This window comes from Sardina pilchardus, chromosome 10 (genome assembly GCF_963854185.1).
Source record: "Sardina pilchardus chromosome 10, fSarPil1.1, whole genome shotgun sequence".
NCBI classification, from domain to species: Eukaryota; Metazoa; Chordata; class Actinopteri; order Clupeiformes; family Clupeidae; genus Sardina; species Sardina pilchardus.
In genome coordinates, this window is record NC_085003.1 from 28,526,946 (window position 1) to 28,546,624 (window position 19,679).

The following is a 19,679-nucleotide window of genomic DNA, read 5'->3' on the forward strand; positions in this document are numbered from 1 at the left end:
AAGTCTTACACTGCCCACCTTAAAGACCATATTACGTGGTCACTTTAAAGTAGACTCATCCTCCGATCTCCTGCATAGGCTGATGACAATGTCACAGGACCCGAAAGAGTCAGCACAGAATTTCCTTTTTCGAGCCATTGAGCTAAGAGAGAAACTGTACAAGCTGGGTGATGAGGATGAAGGGGAAAAGCTGGGCTCAGAGCTGATTCAAAAGCGATTCCTACGGTCATTGGAGACTGGACTGATGTGGGATGCAGTGAAGTTTCAGCTCAAGCCCTATCTGTGTGACCATCAGGTGACAGATGATGTACTGATAGAGCGTATCAATGAAGCTGCTAATTTAGAAGAGGAAAGGCAACAAAAATTGAAAAAAACAGTACTGCCCCGGGCCCCCAGAATAAGCGATGTTCAAGTTGAGCTGCCGTCAACCCCTCCTCAGTCTATGTTGGGTGGGGAGGCAGAGGGACAACATTCTGTAGTCAACATGGTGGGTAAAGTAGAAGTCTCCAACAAGAAATGTCAGGCACGCTGCACAGACCAAGGCACAGGCTCAAGTAAGCAAATAGAAGACCTCAGAGCTGAAATAATGGAGATGAAAAAGGTGGTTCTAGAGACAGTGGGAGCAAGTAGACAACAGCCATCACCAGCTACATCCATGAACACTCTCCGTAACAGGCCATCTGGATGCAGAGCCTGTCAAGAGTCACAGATGAGTGAATCATGTAACCACTGCTTCAGATGCGGTCAAGAGGGACACCTCTCCCGAGGCTGCAGACAGAGGAGAGAACAGGGAAACGGGAGGGGGCTGCAAGGTCGGGACCGCCAGTAGCCCCACATCAACGGTCCCTGTGTAGTAATGCAGCCAAGCTGCCGACTCCGAGAGACAACCAGCCTAATGAAAGCACTTACCGTGATCACCCTACCTGTGTCTCATCCTCTAGAGCAACCTCCACAGTGGAAAGCAGTCCTGTAAGCTATCTCCCCCCTCAGCGCAAGGCCAGGCTATTAAACCTGATCGGCGAGAGGTGTCTGATACAGTGCCTGTTAGACAATGTGGCGGTGGAGGCACTTTGGGACACAGGTGCACAAGCCAGTCTCATCAATGAGGAATGGAGAAAGACACATCTACCCCATAGTGCAGTGCGCCCCATTGAAGAGTTGTTAGGCCCAGGTACTTTGATCGGCCTTGCTGCAAACCAAACGGAAATTCCCTTTTTAGGCTGGATAGAGGTAGAATTCAAGTTAGCTCAAAGTTTAAATTCATCAGAGCCACTATTAGCCCCCATGTTAGTCTCAAGTGACCCAAACGTTGCCGAGCAGCCCATCATTGGGTTCAATGTCATTCAAGCAATAATAAGTGGGAGGGATAGACAGTCACTGCCACAAGTGATCCAAAGACTTTGCCAGGCTTTCTCTGTCACTTGTAGGACAGCAAAGTTAATGGTGAAGCTTATAGAGGATGACTCAGATTGTGAAATCGGAACAGTTCAATCTGGCAAGAAGATATTTCGTCTGGCGGCAGAAAAGGTGACCACTGTGCATGTAAGAGCTTGTACTGGAATACAGTTCAAGGGTCAAAGCCTGCTGTTTGTCCCCTGCGATCCCCCTGACCTACCTGAGGGCGTGACCGTAAAAGAAGGTTTGGTTACAGTGACAACAGGAAAGTCCATGTATGTGCCTGTTCCAATCATGAACACTAACAAATATGACATCACTGTGGATCCACGCACAGTCCTTGGTCACTTGCAAACGATAAAAACAGCATACGCCGTCAAGTCAGACATGTCAAGTTCTCCCCAACCAGAAAATGAATATAGGCCTTCAATCAACACAATCACCACAGATAAGGGGTTGAAAAGCAAACCGAGCCAGTGGGACCCACCAGTTAACTTGGACCACCTAGACAAATCCCAACAAGAGAAGGTGAGACAGTTACTGCGAGAAGAGTGTCATGCTTTTGCATTTGATGATGATGACATTGGGTTTATCCCATCCTTGAAGTTACACATCACACTTCATGACACCACTCCCGTTAAGAAAACATATATGTCTGTGCCTAAACCCCTGCATCAAGAGGTAAAAGAATACATTCAAGATCTGTTAAACCGTGGCTGGATTACCCAGTCGAGATCACCATATGCCTCGCCAATTGTTTGTGTCCGAAAGAAAGATGGCAGTCTGAGGCTATGTTGTGATTATAGAGAGTTAAATAGGAAATCAGTCCCTGATTGTCATCCAATTCCCAGAATACAAGACATGCTGGACTCTCTCAGTGGTAGCTCTTGGTTCTCGGTCCTAGACCAGGGTAAGGCCTACCATCAAGGTTCCCTAGATGAGCAAAGCCAGCCCCTGACAGCCTTTATATCACCCTGGGGTTTATATCATTGGATCCGTATCCCATTTGGACTTAGCTCAGCCCCAGCTGAATTCCAAAGAAATATGGAAGAGTGTTTGATAGGCCTGAGAGATGTTATGTGTCAACCTTACCTGGACGACAACCTTGTACACAGTTCCAGTTTTGAAGGACATCTCCAGTGCATCCGAACAGTGTTACAACGATATCAGAAACATGGTGTCAAATTGAGTCCACGGAAGTGTGAAGTGTTTAAACAGAAGGTGCGCTTTCTGGGACGTATGGTCTCAGGTGATGGATATACTATGGACCCTGCTGAAATAGCCCCAGTACTCGCCTTAAAAGAAAAGACCCCTGCAACTGTGGGAGATTTGAGAAAATTGCTTGGATTCCTTTCCTACTACAGAGCATACATACCCAACTTTTCCAGATTGGCCAAACCTCTGTATGAACTGCTGTCATCCTCTACGGTCAAGCTGGCGTCTGTCGGGAAAGCAAAAGACAAGAGAGGAGTGAACACAAAAGGTAAAGGTAACTTGCCACCAAACTGTCCCATCACCTGGACACCAACCCATCAAGACAGACTGAACTCTCTCATTGATAAGTTAACTGTCCCACCTATCATAGGTTACCCAGATGTCACTGAACCCTTTACACTTCACTGTGACGCATCACAAGAGGGGCTGGGAGCAGTCCTTTATCAAAGGCAGAAGGGGAAAATGGTTGTTATAGGATATGGTTCACGAACACTGACACCACCTGAAAAGAATTATCATATGCACTCGGGTAAATTAGAATTCTTAGCACTCAAGTGGGCTGTCTGTGAGAGGTTTCGGGACTATTTGTATCATGCACCCCATTTTACAATCTATACAGACAATAATCCTCTAACCTATGTCCTCTCTACTGCTAAACTGAATGCCACTGGCCACCGCTGGGTTGCTCAGCTTGCAGACTTTAATTTCTCTATAAAGTACCGCCCAGGCAGAAACAATGGTGACGCTGATGGCCTTTCCAGAATGCCGTTAGACATAGACAGTTTCATACAGCAGTGCACAGAAGAGATCAGTCAAGAAGCCATTAGTGCATCTGTTGATGGAGTGTCAGTGCAGAGAGAGATGATTCCCACCTGGGCCAGTACGGTCAATATCAAAGTCTTAAGTTTACTGGCCGATACACCTTTGACTGACTGTAAGCCTTTGACAACAAGACAGATTTTGGAGAGTCAAGAAAGAGATCATGCTATAGGGCCAGTCTTGAGATTTAAGAGAACTAGCCAGCCTCCACCAGCCAGAACACTGAGCTCAGAGCATCCAGATGTTAGAGCACTTCTTCGTCAGTGGAATAAGCTGTATCTCAGTCCAGAAGGTGTGCTTTACAGAAGATCGGGGAATAGAAATCAGCTGATCCTTCCCAGAGAGTATTATCAGACTGTCTTCTCAGAGCTACATAAGGAAATGGGGCACCCAGGTGTGGACAGAACATTAGACCTGATTCGAGAGAGATTTTATTGGCCCAAGATGCAAGGGGACATTGAGCATTTTGTTATGCATGTCTGTGAGTGCCTGAAAAGAAAACGACCGCAAAAACAAACAAGAGCACCACTTGTGTCAATTGTGACAACGCGGCCATTTGAATTAGTTTCAATGGACTTTCTGCATCTAGAAACGTGTAAGCATGGCTATGAGTATATACTGGTAGTTATGGACCACTACACACGGTTTGCGCAGGCTTATGCCACGAAAAACAAGTCAGCAAAAACTGTTGTGGAAAAGGTCTTCAGTGATTTTGCCCTTCGCTTTGGGTTTCCAGAGAAAATACACCATGATATGGGGAGAGAATTTGAGAATCGTTTAATGGCTCAGCTGGAGAGAAGTTGCGGGGTGCGAGGCTCTCATACGACCTGTTACCACCCACAAGGAAACGGACAGGTAGAACGTTTCAATAGAACTCTACTGTCCATGCTGCGTACTTTGACTGATACAGAAAAAGCTGACTGGAAGAATTCCCTAGAGAAAATGGTGCATGCATATAACTGCACACGCAGTGAGGCAACAGGATTTTCCCCATATTACTTGCTCTTTGGTCGCTCCCCACGTTTGCCAATTGATATCCTGTTCAACATGCCATCAACTGAGAAGCAGGAGAGTTACTTGGAGTATGTGCAGAACTGGCAGGCCAGAATGCGTCAGGCATATGAGATTGCGTCACGAACAGCTGATAAAGAAGCTTCAAGAGGAAAGTTGTGCTATGATAGGAAAATCAATGGGACTGATCTGCAACTAGGTGGAAGAGTCCTAGTCCGAAATCTGTCTGAGCGAGGAGGACCAGGAAAGCTGAGGTCCTACTGGGAGGACAAAGTTCATCGGGTAGTGACGAGGAGAGGTAGCGATAGTCCCGTATATGAGGTCACACCGGAAGGAGGTGGAAGAACAAGGGTGCTCCATAGAAACTTGCTCCTCCCATGTGACAGCTTGCCCCTTGATGGATCAGAGCCTGACAGACAGAACATGGGTAGACAACAACAGACAGACTCCCGAAACACAAGAGAAGGTTCAAGGAGGAAGATGAACAGAAAGCAAAAAGAATCCGCTGAACACTCTGACAGTGAAAGTGATGATGAGTGTGAGTATGTCTGTAGGTTTCCCCACAACATGCAGCAGACTGAAGAAGACTGTGCACTGAACCCATATGCACGGCCCTTTGTGCCTGATCAGGAGAATGCAGGTGAACTGATGGACCATGAGGCAAGTGATCCTGATCTGCCAGCCCTGGAGGAACTGGACCTGCAGGAGGAAGAGGTTCCAGTCCCTGGTGGGACTGACCAACCAGAGTCAGCACAAGCATCGGATGATGAACCTGATCTGCAACCTGTGAATACTTACCCACAGAGAGAACGGCGTCGGCCAAGGATACTCACCTACGAAAGGCTGGGTAAGCCATCTGTGGTGGAAGCAGGTATGAACAATCTGCAGACAAACTATAACTTTCCACCAGTTCACAGACTATGGCGCCCTTGGACAGTGAAGGACATTGAAGTACAAGGGTAAACAAACAAAACACACACACACAAAAATAACAGAGAAGAAAAAAAAGAATCGTGAAATGTGTGTACTGTTGATGAAAGAAAATGTGTTAATGACATAATGATGAAGTGTTACCTAGAATGGGTGTTGTTCATGTTGATATGTGAGGTAACTTACAGTGAACTACGAAAAAGGTATAGGCCTACAGGCCTTTCCCATTAAAAATAATGGTAACTCATTCCTTAGAATAGGTAAACTGAGGGAAGAAGTAACAGTCTAAAGATGTTGTATGTGGCTGTGAATTGGATCTGGTTACAAGTGTTACAGTGTTTTTGGAAAAGGGGGAAATTGTTTGAATGTAGAATGGGAAATGTGTTATGCCAATTATGCCGGTATTTGATTAATACTTTAACTTAACAAAGAATACTTTGGGGGAAAGTGTAACGGTAGTAGGATAACTGAATCCCATGAAGAATAGTGTGGATAAAGAGTAATTACTTTGTAAGTAACGAAATGTTAAAGACATTTTAATTTGAGGGGGAGAGTGTAGCGCCCTCAGTTCAATGTGATTGTCTGTGTGTTCATTCAAAGTGTTTGATTGTTCTTATTTAGTTATTCAGTACACCAGCCACGCCAGTAGGTGGCAGCAGAGCGCTTTAGCATAGGGCTGTATTCACGAGAATCTCAGCAAGGAAGTAGATTAAGTTAGTTCTTTGCTGCAACAGAAACGTGAATGTTTGCTGTGTCCGTGCTGAGTGCATTTTTGTATATTTCTACAGGTGAGCTGGTGTTAAAGTGAATTTACATGAGAGTGTTAGCATTTAAGTAACATGTAATGACAGCTAAATGAGAATTTCATGTTTCATGTGCTTAATTTGAAAGGGATATTGTGCCGTTCTATGTTAGCTGTCTAGCTTTGTTTAGCGTATTGAGAAGCCCGCGTTCGGTTTTCCCTCCTGAACTTATAGGCTATTATTGACGTGGATGAGTTTTCTGTACAAGGAGATTAAGTTAGTTCTTTGCTGCAACAGAAACGTGAATGTTTGCTGTGTCCGTGCTGAGTGCATTTTTGTATATTTCTACAGAAACCTTTCATTAAATCTGTGGCATCAAGACTATTGAGCCTTTGAGTCTTTGAGTCCGCTACACATGGCACAAACTACGGTAGAGAGGTGTAACTTTTGAAAAGGAGCGATGAATCAAAAATCCATGAAGGGCAGTTTGTGTTTGGCTTTGCCTGTGGATGTGTGCCAAATTGAATGGCCTTGGAGGAGATCCTTGGACCCCTAATAAATTTACCTGAGGCTGTCTTCCGTCTGTGTTCTGTTTTCACCTTCAAAAGAGGGTTTATTTCATGCTGATTATTAAAGTCTTTTATATTGAAAACATGTTATTTTACTTGGCAGATGATATTAATCTGAACATCCTTTGGGTTATTCTGGGCATTATCCTGGTGATCGTGTTGCTGACTTTTCTGATTTTTGCAGTAATGAAAGGTTGGTATGCTTGGCATGGTCTCCTTTTTCATTGATACTGCATGTGCATATTTTAGAATTATTAACTGATACTTATTCCTGTCAGTAACCATGACACTACGTATTTGTCAATTGCATTTTCAAGAATTCCGTTTTTAAACTATTTTCATTTTAGTTTTGTCTTTTTCATACTAACCTCAAACAACAATGATGGTGATATGATTGTTTCATTGTATGATTTTCCCCCCTAGAGCAACAACAACAGCTTGTTGTTGTTATCATTTAATTATGTAACATGCAGAGGTATAATGTTCTTGGGTTATACATTTTGGCAGATCAAGCCCAGAGGAGGCCGAAAGGGTTTGCACTCTGAAAAAATAGACAAAAGTGTTTGCTGAAAATATTTTTTTCTTTTCTTTTTTTTTTTCAGGTCAAGCCCAGAACAGAGAGGACGGAAATAGGATGTCTCTGTCAGCAGCACAGGGAGATGAAGGAGAAGGTCTTTAACTTCTAATTTCTAAATCCATGCTTGTCATGTCCACTGATTCAATTCACTGTTCAGATTTTGCAATCTGATGATCGTTTTAGATTCACTATGCTTACTTACTTCAAAAGCCTTATGTGTGGTTGCTGAAGATGTTCTGGTGTAATGTATCTTGTCAGATCATGCTCGGCGGTGGTGGTAGAAATTAGTGCCCTTCTACCACAACCAGGAAATAATGAAGGTGAGCACCATATCATGACTTTGCACCTTTTTATTTTAGAATGTCTTATACAACATGAATATGTTGTATTTCAACAGTACCATGCTTCCTTGTATGTCTAGTTACATCAAAACACTTGTGTAATGTTTTAATCAGATCATACTCAGAAGGAACTGCAAGAAGAAAAAACCTAGATGAAGAAGACTGAGAAGATGAAGATACTGCAGAGCCCATCTGCAACTGAACCACAACTATTCTATGGATCTGTGTCTGAGTGAGTGTAGGTGTCTGCACCTAAAATTGTTACATTTCACACACTTGCACCTTGCAAATCTAATATGAACACAAAAACAACTATGTTTCCTGTAAGGTACTGTATGTGTATGCCAGCAGTACATGACAGCACTTGCCTAAAAATGTACCCCCATTGACTATTTCCCTCCCCTCACACATTGAGCCATTTGTGTGCTATGTGGCGGTTACCTTAGCTTCTCTTTGGTGTCTGTGAAGCTCTCGGACACAAAGTAGACGAACTGGTAGTTGAAGTCCTGGTAGGGCTGGACAGCGACTACGTCTGGGTCGAACTCTCTCCTCTCAGGTGTGTGTGCGTGTGTGTGTGTGTGTGTGTGTGTGTGTGTGTGTGTGTGTGTGTGTGTGTGTGTGTGTGTGTGTGTGTATGTGTGTGTGTGTGTGTGTGTGTGTGTGTGTGTGTGTGTGTGTGTCTGAGTGAGTGTATGTGTCTGCACCTGCTATTCCCACACAGTTACAAAATTGTTACATTTCACACACTTTTGTAGTAGAAATGTTGGATTACTAACAAATCTTATGTTTTAGAAGTGAATATTAATTAACATTTATTACATAGAAGTGATTAACATTATATTTTCATATATTATTTGTATGCTTTTCTATACATTCAATACTGTGCATCAACTTTGTCATTTGCTCTCTCCATGTCACGACTTTCTAATAAAGGTCTTGCGACCCCCTTTTGTCACAAGCTAAGGGTATTCTGCTAGAGGCAGTAATATTAGGAAGACCCTGACAGACAAGAAAATTGTGAGGGATGTATTGTATAGACCTATTATCTTGCTTACTTGGAGTGCCCGCATGACTTGCGTATGGCACATGGATCACATGCTATGTTTAAGAAGTGTCCATGTATTGTTGTATTGTTGCATGTATGAGGAGTTTTGGAAAAGACCATTGTACCCATGTGATTTGAATTACCACAATGTAGCTAACATGTATAAGATGGGCTTTGCCCTATAGATCTTTGAGCAGTGTTATCAGAGCTACTGTATGATGTGGCTAGTGACCTGTTCCCGGTATCGTGAATAAACCTGCAGTGTTTTCTCACACCTGAGTGTGCCTGGAGATTTTTGACCACACTTGCACCTGTTCTTAGAAATAAGCATCAATAATGACAGAATATCATGTTTATTGTGTTACCTTGTTTATAATTGTTTATAACCTTATACAAAGGTTAATCCAACTGATATGAAGAACTAGACCTGTCTCCCTTCTTCCTTTCTTGTCCAAAGTTTTGGAGAAAGTAATTTTCAAGTAAGCATGTGACCTTTATGCAATCAGGGTTCACTTATTTTCAGTATCTATTTTTTGTTTGATTTTGTGTGAACAAAAAGTGTCTCAACTGTACTCAGTCTACTTTGATATTTAAATATATACTGTAGTGTTGTTACTCATACTGTTCCTATACAATACAATGAGAAAGTGATTATGTGAACCCCTCAGCTGAGAAAGGAAAAGCTATGATGGTCAATCAAATATGTGTGTGATTGAGAATTTCACCAGGAGAGGGCAGGGTTTCTGTAAGAGTCAAAAGCTGAACTTTGGGTAAAGTTGCAAAATAAAGGATCACCTTATCAAGCAAACTGAGATCTACAATTTGACTTTCCAGAAGTAGTGTTTTAAGCTGTTAAGCAATTGACTTTGTATTACAATGAGCTATCATCTGTTCACATAACAACCTCCAGTCATTTATCACATGGATCTCTGCCTCTTGAGGTCACAAAGTAGGCCTGCTGTCAGTACAAAATAAAATGAAAACAATCGGAGTTGCTGCAGCCTGTCAGGCAGCTACAGTGCTATACTCTGGGCATGCTGATGAGCCCCATGTTCATGCCTTTAGTACTCAGTGACCTCAATAATCAGAGACCTACAGTATGTGAAAAAGCACCATAATTCTCCTTTAACATAGTTTCAGTATTTTGTTAAACAGAACTCTTCAAATAGAGTGTGATAAATCAGCATAATTTGACTTGGTGGCTGGTTGTCCCTGGTCCTGGTATGCCAATAGCAGAGATCACACTTGCAATTGATGCTGACACCCCCATTGGACACGATGTACTACAGGCTTATCTACTTTTAAATGTATGGAGAATTTCAATTTTAGCTGAACTCAAACTACTCCTTATCCAGAGTCTCTGCCATCAGCATCCCAAGACCACGGCCAGCAACCAAACCAAACATACTTCAGCACTTTCAAATCAAGCATTCTATTCTTGTGGGTGAAATAGTAAAAGAATTTAATTTAATCTCTAAATTCCTCACATGTGTACTGAGAGTTTATTTTATTTTATTTTCGATTCATATGTTGTAGGAACTGATGTGTAATGTCATATTACAACTCACACACACACACATTTTGGACACATTCATATTGGACAGGTTTTTATTTGGTCATCGTTTAATTCATCTTGGTGATGGTTTTGTCTTTACAGAAGCAGCACTTAACCTGCCCAAATGGGCAAACAGATATGTAATACAGAGTGTTTTGATAATGCCAACACATGAAGTAGCACATTATACACAACATTTCCTGCTTAGAAGAGCAGAGGCTCATGTCAACACACCATGACCCCTTTTAAGTGATTCACAACACATCACATCTCCATACGTTCTCAATGTGACAATGTTTTATAGGTATTCCATAGTGTGTCTCATATTAAATAGACTTTTTCTTCTTGAAATATTTCATACAGTAATGACCAGTAATCACTCCAGTGTCTTAACTTAAATAAGTTGTGTATGATGCAATCACAGACCAGGCTGTGCTTGTTTAGGTAGTTAATGTCACACCCAATATTAAAATAAAAATAACATGTCTAATTTGACACAGATTCTTTGAAGTCACAAATGTGATCCATTAAATGCTCTTTGGAGGACATTCCGACATGAGGTGTCAGGCGTTTGCCACCCCGGCTTTTTCAAAGCAATTAGCTTGCACTGGGCCTATGTACAGAGAAGCACATGATGAACTATGACAGCGTCACACATCGAGTCGCCGTTTAAAAAGCCAGCTGGGCTGCACGTGGTCATCACGCCAGTACGTTCAGAGCATCGCTCAGAAGCTTCAGGTCATCCTTCAGGGACTCCAGCCCTCCGCGGATCTTCAGGGGATTGTCCAGTACCTCGATGCTATACGTGTAGGGGTCGAATCGCACAGAGAAGGGCCTCTTGATGCCTGCCACGTATCGCCTGTCACAGCAAATGAACTGTTACTTTGATTGTGTTAAATGACATAATGTGAAAGTAATTTTCAACTTCAGTTGATTGTTGGTTTGTCAAATGATTTGCCAGTTCTTGTGTGACCGAAAGTCAATTGTGTTTATGCCAAATCTGACCTTAATTCTATTGCCAGCCAGATACAAAAATTGCATTGGCAGGGCAAATCTAATATGAACACAAAAACAATGTTTCCTTGAACAAATTGTAAGGTACTGTATGTGTATGCCAGCAGTACATGACAGCACTTGCCAAAAAATTTACCCCCATTGACTATTTCCCTCCCCTCACACAGGTGTCCGGTGTTTTGTCTTAGTTTTGTTTTTATGTAACACAACTATAAGGAAATTAGAGCCCCTTGTGTCTGCTATGTGTGGCCGTTACCTTAGCTTCTCTTTGGCATCTGTGAAGCTCTCTGACACAAAGTAGACGGACTGGTAGTTGAAGTCCTGGTAGGGCTGGACGGCGACTACGTCTGGGTCGAACTCTCTCCTCTCGGGTTCGTCAGACAGGGAGTGCTGGGGAGGAGAGCAGAGCCAGAGATGACTTGAGACTTAAATCACCAAAGGCATCGGGCATTAGGAGCTTTGGGAGAGGCCACGACTGAAGAGAACTGATAATGGCCGGGTTTCCCAGATTCTTTAAGAAGCTTTTAAGTGCCAAGAACTTCTTAGGAGCGCTCTAAGAACATTCTAAGAATGCTCCTAAGAAGTTCTTAGCACTTAAGAGCTTCTTAAAGAATCTGGGAAACCCGGCCAATGGCTCTGAGTTCTTTATTCCAGAGGGGTGTACTGGCCTCAGTGTTAGTGTTATACTCAGTGACTCGACTCTCGTCTGTCCACTTCATGGAGCCACATCCCTTGTGAAAAGTAAAAAGGTGTCTCTAATTCCAACTATGTGATAAGAGCACATGTGAAAAGCAGGTTATTTAGCTTATGCTGATCATTTAAAATAATTCAAAACGTGTGTTTTAAATGTACAACATTATCTATAAATGTATCTAAAATATGTACTGAATTGAAAACCTGGATAGGTTGGATAATATGGATCTGCCAGGTTTTCTATGTACCAATATCGCCAGTAGGTGGCAGCAGTGCCAGAAGAAGAAGACCACATTGTAGTATTGTATGTTCATTTTTATATGAACGCCTCTGCAATGGACAGTAACGGTTGGAGTGGAAAAATTCTACATTGCACAAATACACTCCGACAACAAACAGATATTTTAACCTCTGGGTTAAAATTAGAGTCCTACAGATACAACCTCGGTTTGTAGCCTATACCCACAGAAGACGTAAACTAGTAAACTAGGTGTAATCCAGAACTAAACATAAGTGGTAGTCATGTAACACTGAGACGGACACTACTGACAAGGAGAAAAAAACAGAAGATTTCAGAGGTCTGCTTTCTTGTTTTACACAGACGATGAAAATGTGGTTGAAAGTGCAATTTGTCTGTAGTTCCTCTGATTCAGCCAGAGACATGTTTTAACTGGCAGCTGTTCACAGCCCTTGTAGACTAGTAGAGTCTAAAAAGAAATGATGGTACATTAGCCTAATCACTAGTAAAAGGAAATTGTAGTATCTTCAAGAAGGAGGCATCATTGCCAACATCTACCAATCTTCTAAAGGTCAACTGTCTGTAAGAGATCTAGAATGTCAGAACACACACACACACATATACTCACCACCAGCTCTCCATAGGAGGAGAGGAGGCCGGCTCCATAGGCTTTCACTGTACCTCCCTGTTTACAGAGCCCAAACTCCACCGTGAACCAGTACATCTACACACACACACACACACACACACACACACACACACACACACACACACACACACACACACACACACACACACACACACACACACAAAAGTAAACAACAGAAACATTGAATATGACTTGAATAGGTAGCATACACACACATTATTAGTGTAATGGTAAATTTAAACAGCAGATTAAAGATGCTTACTGTCGATAGCTTCTCTATGTCTTCCTCACAAGCTCCCAGAGAGGCCAGGCCAATTGCCTAAAGAACACACACATGAGACCGAGATTCAGACACGCAACACTGACCTCTCCAGAGATCCAGCTTAAATATTCTGTGTCAGCAACATTCGGCGTCCAGCAGTGACATCTGCCCTTACCTGTGAGAACTGAGCAAACGTCCGGTCAGCCAGCATAGGGACATGGCCCAGCAGCTCGTGAACACAGTCCCTGTGGCAAAAGGGAACAAGGGGTTTGGACTGATCTGATCTCCAAATGCAGCTGCATAGCATAATAGCGGATGAACAATATGAATTCCATATTTAATTTACCATAAGACATTTTGTCATTTGTGTGTGGTCTTTGTGACTGTATTAGTGGTATGCTCTTGTTGTGCATGTGGACTTTACTGTTTGTAGGCTACTGTCCTGTCCTGTCCTGTCCTGTCTTGTCTACGCATGGGACAGTGAGAAACGCAATTTCGATTCGTTTGTATGTCTTGTTAGTACATGTGAAGAAATTGACAATGAAGCTGACTTTGACTTTGATTTTGTGGACAAAGATCATAGATAAATTGTTTGCCTTATAGTGAATGTTTCGGACTTTCAAAACATGTTAGAAAATTGTGCTGGTTTGCCATAATAAGCACCTCAAAGAACAGAGGAACAGGTTGCCAGATCAGAGAATGAAAGTTGCTCAAATTGAATTGAAAATTGGACTGCAATTCTAGTGAGTTGAAGAGGTGTGAAGTGGATTTATATCTACTAACATCTCTCTCTCTCTCTCGAATGCGAAGGTAGAGTTTAGTGTTGCTCCAGCCTAGTGCTACTATTGGTACTGCACTGTAGCTTGAGCAACAATATTCTTCACTCATAAGTAAAAGTTATTGCTTAAGACTTTTTATTTTCTTTTCTCTACTTTTCTAGTATTGTCCCCTAAGGGCATACAACGTACAGGCAGATAAAAATGCAGTGTGTACGCAAATATAAACATCCACCCAGCATCTCTGCTTGACATCATCCATGAAAATAAATAAACCAGTGCTTCCAATAAGCCAGCCCAAAACTAACTCTGTCCCAGATCTGAATTTAGTAGAGAAACGGCATTATGAGAACAAATGAATGTTGTGAACAGAGACGTGAGCTAAATGAATCAATCAATATAGGTGAAAGTAACTGTAGATGTAAATGTGAATGTGAATGTAACTCACGGTTCGGGAGAGTGCATCGGGGCCGAAGCGTGGCGGATGTACTGGGTGCACTGGAACACGCGGAAGGCCAGACTGGCCAGGAAGTCCCTCGCCGAGAGGAGACCAGCGACGGGACGCAGCGTGAACCCTGTGCGCTCTGTGGGTGTGAACAAGGTGAAGGTGAAGTGAGGAGAGGTCATTTACTTCTCACGTTTTGCTGCCACATGTTTAAGGTGCAGTCCACTCCACAAAGTACCATTCAAATGCACTTGATGTCAGATTGCGTTCATTTCCCCTCACTGTCCTCTGGCTATCTGTTCTGCGTTGTAAAAAAAAAAAAACTCAATGTTTCATATGAATGGAATACTCTAATACAATGTAATGTTGAAATGTACACTCTGTACAATCGAAAGACATTTGCATTCATAAAATCACTACTGCAACGCAGACTAGTACATTGTTCCAATGTAAGTTATCTTACACTACTTGAGCAGAGCTGGGTGACTCTTGGGACTTGTGCTTTGGTTTTAATACAGCCTTATTTATTCATCAACAAACTAGACATGTAAGCTCAGGTAAATATATAGACACATACTACCACTCGGACGAACAGTACATCACATAAAAGCCACACCACGTAATAGTTGAAAAAAGGGAATCATATAGTGATTGAAATACTGATGAAGCAATGTTAGTGCATACAAAATACTGTATGTGTTAAGAGGACTATCTAGCAATAAGATGCAAGATGAATGGTCTTAAAATAGTATTTGTTTTGCTGAACGAGAAAAGCAAACAAGTGCAGCGGCGCCATGCTGACAGAAGAGAACCCCCACATCAAAATATGTTCAAATGATGAGCCAAGTATACATTCTGATTCCTCAATTATTCACTGATCCAACAGAGAACACAAGGCCCTAATTTCCTGTCCCCCAGTAGACAAGTTAAATAACCGGCAAACAATTTAAAAATGAACATTAAAGAGCTTGATATAAGATGACTCTCACTTTTATGTCTGAATGATACGTCTAACCCAGGCTGTGCTCTTATTGCTATGACCACCTTGTGGTGCACTCTCAAAAAGACTGTGTTGGAAACAACACACCGCGTGTTGTCCCTATCTGGACACAGAGATGTGTTAAAAACAACACAAGTGGTGTTATTTTCAACAGATAGTGTGTAACAAATAACAAAGGCAATGTGTTGGAAATAACACAAACTGTGTTGTCTGTCTCTATCTGGACACAGAGAGGTATTGTTTTCAACATGTTCATTTAAAGAGTGTAGCCAAAGATTGTCTAGTTACTCTGATGCACTGTAGCCTTACCTTTGAGGAAGCGGGACACATCCTCCAGCTGAGGGATGTTGTCTGGACTGTAGCCGCAGTGTTTCTCCAGCAGACGGAACGCCTCCAAGTGCTCACTGCACGCGTGAGAGGTGTACAAGTCTCTCAGGGTGCCGTATACCTCTCGCCTAGACACACACACACACACACACACACACACACACACACACACACACACACACACACACACACACACACACACACACACAAACACACGCACAGGCACACACACACACACACACACACACACAAACACAATTGTACAGAGCAAAATTACACACATACAATCAATACACAATATAATATGGAAAGCAACACACTCACACAAACACACACACACACGGGCAACACACAACATACACACTCATACAAATACACACAGCATAACACATGGATTGGATAGGACAGATCTACATGAATAAATCCTCAAATATGTTCTGCTATTTCTCAACTGAATTAAACTTAAACATACCAAACATACCAAACTACATTAAAGAGTCTGAATGGAATAACTGCTTCAGTAAGTCACTGGAAAACTCACGGCGAACGTATTTCACTCGTGCCTATTCGACACAGCCTAAAATGCTTAGTGGCTTGTTCAGGCCGGCTGTGATTGAGTTACTTCAGCATTCAGCTTGGGAACAGAATAATAAATCAGCTGAAAAGCAAACAATTCCCCCCGAAACAATTGTGTTATTGGAAAAGAAACCCTCCAGGGACTGAGGGGAACAAGATTAGTCAGTGATACACTGAACTTGCCTGGTCTGGGGACCAATTGGATTTGAATTCAGCATTTTATGGGCTTTGGCCTCAAGACCAGTTTGATCTAACTTACCAACCAAAAAAAACCCAAACAAACAAATAAACAAACAAAAAACATCTAGTGTTTCTGAGAAATCATTGATACAATTATAGTCTCTGTCCAAATTGGGCCTATGAATGTTCAGAATAAAAATAGGATTTTGGAGTTTGGTCTGGCAGTGTCCGGAAAATGACCATGATTGATAGATTAGATTATCCTGCCCTGCTTCCCTGCCATCTTTCTCTGCAGCTCAGAGAGACAGTGGAAATGGCACTCTTAATGTTGGGTGTGGGAGCCTCCAGTGGAAAACTTTGAATGTGTGTACAGTACATCACATAGGCCAGATCAATTAGCAATTAGTATGCACACAGTCTCTCTCTCTCTCTCTCTCTCTCTCTCTCTCTCTCTCTCTCTCTCTCTCTCTCTCTCTCTCTCTCATATACACACACACATGCATGCACGCGCACGTGCGCACACACACACACACACACACACACACACACACACACACAAACAGACACACAGTAAAGATTTCAAGCGCGCGCACACACACACACACAAACACACAAATGGTTAAGAGGCTGAATATCAAACTCACCATGTCCCAATCTCCTCCTCTGTGTATTCCACTCGAGGTATGTGCTCTCCACTGGAAATAAGACAGAAAGGCATGGGACATTCAAATGGTAATGAGAATCATTATTTTGTTGTAAAGTGCTGTTACTGTGTATATGATGCACGCACTGTTTGTATCTGAATGCAATGTCTCCAATCATCTTCCTGCGTTGTCTGTAGACAGGATCAGTAAATCCCTATGGAACAGAATCAGTCATTATAGTAGTGAAGCTATACTAGTATTACAGTAACAATATGGAGTCTAAATGAAAAGCTCAGGCTGACCGGATGGTCCTGGTCCAGATCGGGATCAAATTTGGTGACGAGATGGTGGCAATGGTCCAATTCAGTTATCTTCTTTGGAAACCAATGAACTACAAAAACAAAATGGTTTGAAAAAGGCTTGATTCAGCTAGTAAATATATACACTTTTTGAATAGTTAATTCAGAGGATATCCAGATCATAAAGGCAGACAACCACTTTTTCAGATCATTATTTTATAAGTCGTAGCATGGCTCACATTTGACTTCCTTGGTGGTCCGGACATCCTCTGCGATGCGCTTGATGGAGCTGACCAGTGTGCTGACGTCAGAGAGGTGCACCTCGCACTGGACGAAGTACTCCAGATCCTCGAGCCCATCGCGGGGCTTCCTGCTCGGACGAGTCTCCAGGTGGTTGATCTTTGCTTCAAACGTCTGTGTAAGTGATCACAAAACCAACACATTGGTGAACTGTTTAAAACATAGACATTGAGTCATACCACTGTGTGAAGACACTGAGTAGGCTAACGCACACCCTCAAGGCAGTGCGGCTGTGTGAAGATAGATCATAACAGTGTTATTACAGTACAGTTGTATAATGAAATACGATCAACCAGTGGTGCATATTTTAATAGTTTCCTCTTTGAATTGTATGCTCAATTTTAAGTAGGCTACTGAAGTCAATAGTTGTGTTGAGGTCTAGGGGAAAAGATAAGATGTAATTTCTCAGTAATGTCTTTATTGACCTTATGCACTCACTGATCAATAAATAACAGTTAAAGGGACACTTGACTTCATGGATTAGCATTAAGCTTTGTATCTTTAGAAAAACAGTCATGTTTTTGAATGGTCATGCATCATTCCCTCAGTTTGCCTTGAGATGGGAGAAATACGGATTTCAATGAAGCCCATGAATAGGACTTCCTGCTTTCAATGATGTAAAATGATGATTTTTACATCATTGAAAGCAGGAAGTCCAACATTGAAATCCGTAATGATGCATGACCATTCAAAAACATGACTGGTTTTCTAAAGATACAACGCTTAATGCTAATCAGTGAAGTGTCCCTTTAAATATATAAATATACACTACTACTGTTCGATGCCCCTCACACTTACCTCGAACACCTTCAGAGCTCGTGACAACGTGGGACTCTTTGAGCGTCTCAAAGTGAAGAAGAGATTAAGCAGTGCCTTTCCATCGTCCTCCTCGAACACGATCTGCTCGTTTGCGTCAGCAGCTTCGGCGGCAGCAGCTGCAGCCTCCCTCTCCTTCCTTGCATCTTCTATTAAACTCTGGCGCCTTCCCACAAATCTCGGAGACTGGAGAGGGGAGGACGGCAAACTTGTATTACATAGAGAGGATATTCACTGAACTTCTACTCCCCATGAAGTAAGTAGCTGTCACTGTTAACCCCTCTGATAGTGTGCCATACTGTAGCGTGGCTATCCTTACCTGTGGTGGTGGGATACTTGTTGAGATCGATTTACATCTCCAAAAGCGCTTTACAGCGTCAATGCAGTCTATGTAAACCTGTTGCACAGCTTAGACTTAGAACTTGACACTCAGTCTATACTTCTACAATCACCTTTACAATGTTTGCAAACTTGACCCTAGGCTTAAAATAACGGAATACGTTAGCTGCGTAATGTGCGTAAAAGCGCACGGTGCCAGTTATGGCTAACCAAGCCAAAACGTAACTAAGAACAGTTGTTTTCCTACAACGGAGTAAAGCAAGAGATTGTTGACATACCATTTGATAAAAATGTCTTACCGTGATTGAGTCGGCTCGTTCCAATTCGGACGCTGCCCTGCGGATACTCTTGGTTGACGAAGTCGAGCTGCTGGAATTGTGCATATTTGGATAGATATGTACTCCCCTGTTCCCGCTGGGAGTTCACCTGCTGATATTCTGTTTCTTGTCGCTGTGGCTTCTGATTATTTCCCCCCTGTCGTGTGCCTGTTCGTTTATATAGAGGTAATTTCTCTTTACTGACGTCAAACGCGGAGAACCTCACCAGCTCGCGTTACCAAAGCGTGCTCATCCTCCTCCTGCGCTCTCAAGCTTGCGTAACTTCGCAATTTCTAGTATACAAACGTTAATTACATCACTTACACAACGTCATCATTATTTATTTTGGGTTGTGGTTGTATATCCTTTTACATAATGTACTTGCTTGTTCTTGTGTTCCAGAAACTTGCTTGAAATACTTGTCAATTCCTTTATTTGTTTTTGTTTTTTAGATAGTTACAGTGCGCATTCATTTTTTTTTTTAATCGGAATTATCTGTGTGATCTGATTCTCATCGTTGTCCCTGACCAGTTTTTATAAAACACCCTAGAATAAAGAGAGCAAGCAATGGAAAATGTATGCAAACTGGTACCCAGGCAGGTTT

At 42.3% G+C, this 19,679-nt stretch overlaps 1 protein-coding gene across 1 annotated transcript; it reads right to left on the reverse strand.

Annotated features, from left to right (window-relative positions):
• Window positions 1-10,239: 10,239 nt before the first annotated feature.
• On the reverse strand, window positions 10,240-19,141 carry th (tyrosine hydroxylase). The gene is made up of 13 exons (XM_062546931.1): window positions 19,058-19,141; window positions 18,402-18,605; window positions 17,543-17,717; window positions 17,307-17,395; window positions 17,151-17,218; window positions 17,005-17,055; window positions 15,587-15,732; window positions 14,281-14,416; window positions 13,232-13,301; window positions 13,057-13,113; window positions 12,774-12,869; window positions 11,471-11,604; window positions 10,240-11,059 (listed from the first exon to the last, which is right to left on the reverse strand). The coding sequence occupies exons 1-13, from the start codon at window positions 19,139-19,141 to the stop codon at window positions 10,900-10,902; spliced, it is 1,470 nt and encodes a 489-aa protein (XP_062402915.1). The 3' UTR covers window positions 10,240-10,899.
• Between the last annotated feature and the right edge of the window lie 538 nt (window positions 19,142-19,679).